Here is a 7,270-nt window from a genome sequence, read left to right on the forward strand (position 1 = left end):
GTAACACAACGGTGCCTCAGGTACTTGTGCATTGGCATACGTTGTCTCCGGCAAGTGCCACTTGGGAAAATTATAATGTCCTCCAGCAACGATTTTCGACGATGGACCTCGGAGCAGGGGCTCCGTTTCAAGGAGGGGCGAATGTCACACCCTCCACTCCAGTCACGCCCAAGCAGAGGCGGACAAAGAGGCACAAGTGCAACAACAGGAACTTGGAGGAGGAGAAGAAGAACTGGACCCACAGGAGGAGCCAGTGAAATAGTCATCACTAGGAGGTGTGAGTATGACGTGTGGGCCTGAGCCAGGCTGTGGCGTTAAAGGTGTAGCCGCGATGGCAGTGTAGGAGGTTGTCATTGAGATAATTCAGATCCCTTCTCATCCTGAGCTCTCTTCTCACCTACCCCTGAGCTATCTGTTAGTGTAACACTTGGATCAATACATGACACTTCCTTGGATGCTAGTTACTTTTGAATATCTTACATCGAAATGTTGTTAGCATGACATCATGAAGCGCACTGTGCTTGGATCATAATTTTCAATATTTTGTTACAAGCTTTCTTTTTATAACACAAACGTGGTCTTTGTTTGTGGGTATTGTTCAGGTAGGTAGCTTACAAGTGTTTGAAATAAGCACTGTCGTGCACCTTTCATTGCAGTCGTGCTTCTAGGTATACTACGATGTGCGATCCCCATAATGTTGCACATACTGCAACCTTGCAGAGTTGTTTCTGAATTTTGACCCTTTTATGTGCTATAACGCTGAAATAGCAACCTTCATATCTTTGTGTGGGCTCTGGTTTCACCTTCAAGTTTCCAAAACAAACTGAAACTATCACTCTTCATTATTTTGTTATAACTTTTTTAGAACACGACAGTGCTCTTTGTTTGCGGGTCTTGATCAGTTAGGTAGCTTAACAGAGTTTGAAATAAGCACCTGCCGTGCACCTTACTGTTGTAGTCGTGTTTCTAGTTATACTACGATGCTTTCAATGTTACACTTGCTTACAACAACTTGGCTCAGTTGTGACCTTTTTATGTCCTACAACGCTGAAACAACAAGATTCATGGCTCTATGTGTACTGTACTCCAGTCGTTAGCTTGCCTCTTGGTATACGGGGTGGCACTGGTGTTCATGGAACTAGATCGGTTTGTTTTTAGTGATTTCGAGGGGGATCAATCGTAAGAACATTTTCAAAAAATTTGGGAGTGTTTTTCGAGGTAGCAGGAGCCTGGTGCATTCTTGCGTGGCCTGTGGTCAGTTAACTTCTGAGTTAATTGCTGGAGTGCACCTTTTCCTCAATGGCAGCGCAATGGTTAAGAGGAAGCATGTTATCTATCGATATGATCTTTTGTGCTAACTAATCTTTGTGATGATTAATTTAGCCAAACAAATGCCAATAATCTCCCAAGAAATTTTGCGGAAACCAACAAGTGGTGCAGCTGCAATTGCACCATAAGAAGAAGACACTTCATTTGATGGAAAATCAGGACCAAAACGTTTCATTAATAGGAAGCTGGTCTAAAACCATGGCAGCGTAGGAACAATACGCACCTAAATTAGACTTGGAGTAGAGTCAAACAACACTACTGTAGACAACAAGACGGTAGAGCTGAACACACATAACCCCGTGACAAGGCAATTTGGACTCTACCACAAAATACTATTAGCGATCAAGGCCCTGCTGTCACGCCAAAAAACTAGTTGCACAGAAACTAAGTGAATGGTCTCTAGCCAAGTAAGTTCATTTTGGAGCCACTATCCCATAACACTTGCTAGACCTTCCTGGGTCCATCCCTCGTGTTTTGTTGTTCTCAATTGCTGAGCAATTTTATGGCCGATTTCTTTTGTATATTGTACAAAGGTGCATTCTATTGTGTAAGAGAATGATGATACCTGCTTACTAAGAACTATTCAGATGTTTATTGCCATCATCGAGGCCTTATTTCGTGTCATTGTTCATTGTAGGTAAAGAGTTATTATCACGTGCAACATATATGTTAGCCTTAGTTCGCAGTTGACGAACTATGTCACGTTCTGCTTATTTATAAGTAACTAAAAAAAGTAGCCATAGTAGCGAAAGTGGATTCAAATGAACTACAAGAAATACAATAGCCGGTGGGAGAAGCAGGATTATGATAATCAACCATAATGCCCGACACAACCTTATTATGCATACATGGCATCTGCATATCATAATTTCAATCCAGTTGATTTCTTTACTTAATATCTCTCCACATTTCATCGAGCTTATTATGCATAGATATATTTGGATAGCGGAGGTTTTCGAGCTTATTATGGATGATGATATTTGGATAGTGGGGAAGTGCTTTAACATAAAACATCTATGGTTATGTGTTTCTGGTGCAAACAAACTACAAATCGATCCTTCATTTCACATGCAAAAACCTGTCAGTTGTTTCTTTTCATAGATGACCGTTCTTAGAAAATGCATGTCGCCATGTAACATAGCATCATTCTAAAGGGTAAATCGATGTTAAAAGGAAAGTTAAAAAAAAAGAGAGAATGGTAACAAATGAGTTCATAAATGGTGTAACTAAGCAAAACTAATTCCATGAATATGTAAGAATATGTCAGTCACCTTTGGATAAACAGAACAGTTTTAAATATATAACGAAAGTATGTTAGAGATGTATTTTAAATATGTTTCGAACTTCTACAAATTTGTACATTTGTTTTCACAGCTTGATATTTGCATGCCTATTCTTATCTATATGAAGGAGGATACTTGCGCCATGGTTGAGCTTTGCTTCGCACCACCTCCCCCTTGTCTCCTTGGCTTCCTTCTCATGGCCGTGGGGGAAAGGCGAGAGGAAGCAGTAACTTTTGTGGGATGGGAGGAAATATGGTGAAATTAGAGTGGGAGTGCTCAGTATTGTAGGAGGGAAGGGTTCGTGCGATAGAAAATGCTTCTGTATTCAATCCCATTTTCTGCGGATGTATATATTCAATTCCATTTCCTTCTGCTATTTTTGTGTCCAACCAAACAATCGAATGAAGGCATGGCAATACCAAATCCCGAATCTGTACTACAATAGAAACATTGAAACATGGCCGAATACATATCTATTTATGTAAGTTCACAACCATAAATATAAGAAGTTCATAGCTAAGTTTTTCCAACATGCTAGACCCACAATCCTAACAGAGTATCTCAGTTATATCTTTCCGCATGTCAAAATAAAAAGCTTTATTCTTCTACATCTCTTTTTCTGAGAGACAACTGGGGTGTGCATAAACGAAGAAGGAACACGCCCAGAATGTGCATTACTTGAAGTGTCCCAGACCCGTGTAAAGATATCTGATAATGACCTGCCTCAAGAGAACGATATACTATAATGAGAGGATAGATGAATGACTACGATTTCCAACCAAATTAGAATCAATCAAACTCACGACAGTAGATTCCAAATCGTTATCGGGAATTAATCTATCATTTCTGGTAGGCCAGCTGTCTGAAGCTGATGGGTGCGGTGATTTGCGTCGGGCCATCATCGAAGAGTGCCTGGGCACCCAACTCGGCGGCCCGCTGGCTGGGGTGCACGTAGTCCCAGAAAGCGTAGGCATCGCGGTCGCTGCACAACGTCGCATTTCTGTTGCAGTCACCCTCTGCGCCCAGCCTACCACTGCCGCAGCAGGCACTATCACCATTCTGAAACCCGCTCGCGTGGGGGTTGTCGAAGATGGCCCGTGAGCTAGCGAAGGAGTCGGCGAGGGAGTACTTGAGGCCGGGCAGCCTGTTCGGGGCGAGGGCGGCGGTGAGACCTGACTTGAATGCGGCGGCAAGCCCTAAAGCGAGGCGGTTCAGGCCATCGTGGCATGCCACTGTCGTACTCAGCAAGCGCACCCGCGGAAAACAACCCACCGGACCAGCGCTGATGATCCCGAACTTTCTCGCACCCATCCCGTAGAGGTCCGTAATGGCGGCCGAGTAGTTCGAGACGAGGATGGTGTAGAGTGCGACGACATCAGCATGAGACTTTGGTGTCGACTGTAGGAGGTCATTGTTGCCGATGCTGAGGAGGAAGAAGGAGCTAGCAAGGAGCTTGGAGACCTCGTGTCTGCCCCATGCAGTCTCCATCTCGGCCTTGGTGGACGCGAAGTAGCGCACCTGCGTCGACAATGGGATGTTCTTTCCAACGTTCTGCATGCAAAACATATGCATGGTTAGCAGATTATTTGAGTTGCAAAAGGTGCATTGGTAATTAGTAATCGTTGTGCGCATGCGATGATCCCAGCTTCTAGCTCCCTCTCCCACGGACATCCTATATATACCTCGGGTATTGGTGCCAATATAGCTGGACATATCCAATGATAGCGTGCAGTTTGGGAGATCACTATCCTAAGGGCCTCTTTGATTCACATGATTAAAAACGTAGGAACAGAAAAAAAAACGTAGGGTTCCAATGTTATGGTTAGATGAGTCCTTCAGGATTTTGGTTTGTTTGATTATTTCATAGCAAAAACAAAAAAAAAAACTTTCCAAGAGATTGAGTGGATGTTAAAATTTCAATGCTAGTACAAGAGAACTCCAGAAATAATCCCATCTGGATTTGATCCTACGAATCAAACGGGCAACATAGGAAAAATCCGTACTGATTTTCTGATAATTCTTTGAATCGAAGAGGCCCTAAGTGAATTTAGCCGAGAATATGCACTACTCCGTGTCACTAGAGATTTAGATTGCCAACTTCCAAAATAACATGCATAGATTTGTCTTGGAAATTATTTTCCATCAACCATTGTAAGATTTTGTAAATTTTACTAGAGCCACAAAAACCATTATTGCCAAAGGCAGAGCTGGGCCCCAGGCAGCCACGGCAATGGCATGAGGAGTGCAATATTTTCCCAGCCTATATTCAAGAAAAAAAACATTTGGCATTCACGCAAGTCACTCATTTATGAACCCAGAGACTAGTTTTTGAAAATCTTTGACCTTCTATACAGATATGCACAATTAAATTGATGCATGAAAGGATTAAAAGAAGCCAACCAATGCATTTAACCATTCCTACTCATTTAGTGGTCATCCATGTATACACTGTAATTAATACAGATTAAAATTGGAGTAATTTTGTAAACTATGGGATACATTCCTTCACTCACCATCTACCTTGGTTGACGAGATTTTAGGTTCAAGCCCTATAAACCGGAAAGGCGGGAGTAGAATTAATCCGAGACGTGTAGACAATCCATTGAAGAACAAGCAAACACACGAGGCACGACACCGAGATTTGTTAATTAGGTTCACCAAACATCCGCTACATACCTGGGGCTATCACTGCAATGCCACACACCGGCCACCCAAGCCCCCCCCCCCCCCCGCCACCCCTCACTATGTTGGCATGGGTTTACATTGTGTTCTGCCCTCACATTATGTAAGAGGTCTTGGAACACAACGCACCTTCTTGACCATCAGTCCCACTCGTCGCCCGTGTCCGTACAGGGCAGACGCCCAAAGAGGAAGGGAGAGGTGAGCTGGCGTAGCAGCAGTGGCTAGGGGGAGCTGGTGGCCGGAGCAGCAGGGGTTGGTGGAGCAGGGTGGCTCAACAGGGAGCTGGTAGCGGAACAACAACGATTGGGCTGCGACGTACTCCCTCCGTTTTTTTTACCCCGCGTATAAGATATGGTCAAAGTCAAACTACACAAAGTTTGACCAAATTTATATCAAAAATTATGAACATCAACAATATTGAAACTATATAGTATGGAAATACATTTCATGGTGCATCTGACAGGGTTGATTTTATACTGTGAATGTTGATATTTTTTAATATAAAGTTAGTCAAACTTTATAAATCTTGACTTTGACTAAACTTTATATGCAGACTAAAAAGATACAGAGGGAGTAGCTTACAAGTTCGCTGTCGGTTCCGTGGAGCAGCAGCGGATGGGCAAGCGACACAACTTCACAAAAAACAAGTGCCTCCGTGCGCCGTCGTGCACGTCAGGCGTGATGAGAAATTCGGGAACGAGTGGGGGCTGGCTGTCTCTCAGTTTTGTCAACACGGGGGTAGTTGGGACATATGAAGGTGGGGCCGTCTTGTCAGGGGCCAATTATCAAGTTTCTAGCAAACTTGTGGCAAATGATCAGTTGCCCACAAAAGGATGGCAAATCCTCAAAGTGCAAGCAAACATGGGGCAAATCCTCAAATTCCCCAATAAAAAGCGGCTTACAGTGGAGTCGAGGATCCCAGCACCGGCGGAAGCGTAGCTCACACCCCTCTTTAGAGCGCTGGGGATGAGGTAGTTGCGTGATTTCAGCTCAAGATAGGCAAGAGGGCTCCTCTCGAACCCTAGCTGCCTCGCTGCAGATATACGTACATCAATCAAGCTAACACACGATCTCTTAGGCGACGTTGTGATAGATACGTACCGACGAAGTCGGCGATGTTGTAGCCGTTGCTGAACCTCCCCGTGGCCCGGGCGCCGCCGGGGAAGTCGATGCCGTAGAAGGGGTGGTCAGCCCTGGGCACGTCCTTCCCCGGCAGGTGGTTGTTGTTGCCCACATCCAGCGTCGAGGCTCCCAGCACGAACATCGCCGGCACTACCGGCAGCCCTGCCGCCCTTGCGCGGGTAACGACAGCGCCGATGACCACAAGGCCCAGAAGCACGACGACACCACCCTTCATGGCTAGCTAACCTTGTGTAGAACACTTATACAACACACAGCAGGCTTGTGCGCGAACACATAAGGCGTCTACTATGTCGGTTAAGGTGAAGGCCGGCAAGGGGCAGCTATACTTATAAGTCCACCAAGTGTGCGTGTTTGATGATAAGATCAACGGGCTAGCTAGTCAACAAAGCTACCAAGTCCGGGGCCTCCTGCCATATACAAATACAATATACATGCGTGGAATACTCTACACATTTTGAAGTGACGCATGGAGTAATATAGACACATGTGAAAGTGATGCCTCCAAAGGACAAGTTGTGCATGCTCCATCAATCGACCAAAATTAGACACGACTAAACTTGGAACAATCCACTTTAGTTAGTTACACTAGTAGAAAACATGGCATACGTCCGAGCCAGATAAGCCCATAGTCCCGGTTCGGTCACGAACCAGTACCCATGAGCCCATTGGTCCCGGTTCGTGAGGCCAGGGGCCTGCCGGGCCTCGTGGGGCCATTGGTCCCGGTTCGTCTGACCCCTTTGGTCCCGGTTGGCGGCACGAACCGGGACCAATGGGCCCCGCTCCTGGCCCACCACCATTGGTACCGGTTGGTGGCACGAACCGGTACCAAAGCG

The 7,270-nt window shown here is 45.2% G+C and overlaps 1 protein-coding gene across 1 annotated transcript; it reads right to left on the minus strand.

Moving 5' to 3' along the window:
- Positions 1-3,041: 3,041 nt before the first annotated feature.
- LOC123167782 (GDSL esterase/lipase At4g28780) lies at positions 3,042-6,714 on the minus strand. The gene is made up of 3 exons (XM_044585645.1): positions 6,396-6,714; positions 6,197-6,327; positions 3,042-4,163 (listed from the first exon to the last, which is right to left on the minus strand). Exons 1-3 carry the CDS (start codon positions 6,649-6,651, stop codon positions 3,453-3,455), a joined length of 1,098 nt encoding a protein of 365 aa, XP_044441580.1. The 5' UTR covers positions 6,652-6,714; the 3' UTR covers positions 3,042-3,452.
- Positions 6,715-7,270: the final 556 nt, after the last annotated feature.

This window comes from Triticum aestivum, chromosome 7D, assembly GCF_018294505.1.
Source record: "Triticum aestivum cultivar Chinese Spring chromosome 7D, IWGSC CS RefSeq v2.1, whole genome shotgun sequence".
Taxonomy (NCBI): Eukaryota; Viridiplantae; Streptophyta; class Magnoliopsida; order Poales; family Poaceae; genus Triticum; species Triticum aestivum.

Excerpts from the sequence above, each read along its gene's own strand:
- LOC123167782 (XM_044585645.1), bottom strand. The coding sequence starts at position 6,651 with ATGAAGGGTGGTGTCGTCGTGCTTCTGGGCCTTGTGGTCATCGGCGCT. Across the intron at positions 6,328-6,395 it reads CAACATCGCCGACTTCGTCG|CGAGGCAGCTAGGGTTCGAG; the intron begins GTACGTATCTAT and ends GTATATCTGCAG. Across the intron at positions 4,164-6,196 it reads CTGGGATCCTCGACTCCACT|AACGTTGGAAAGAACATCCC; the intron begins GTAAGCCGCTTT and ends TTTTGCATGCAG.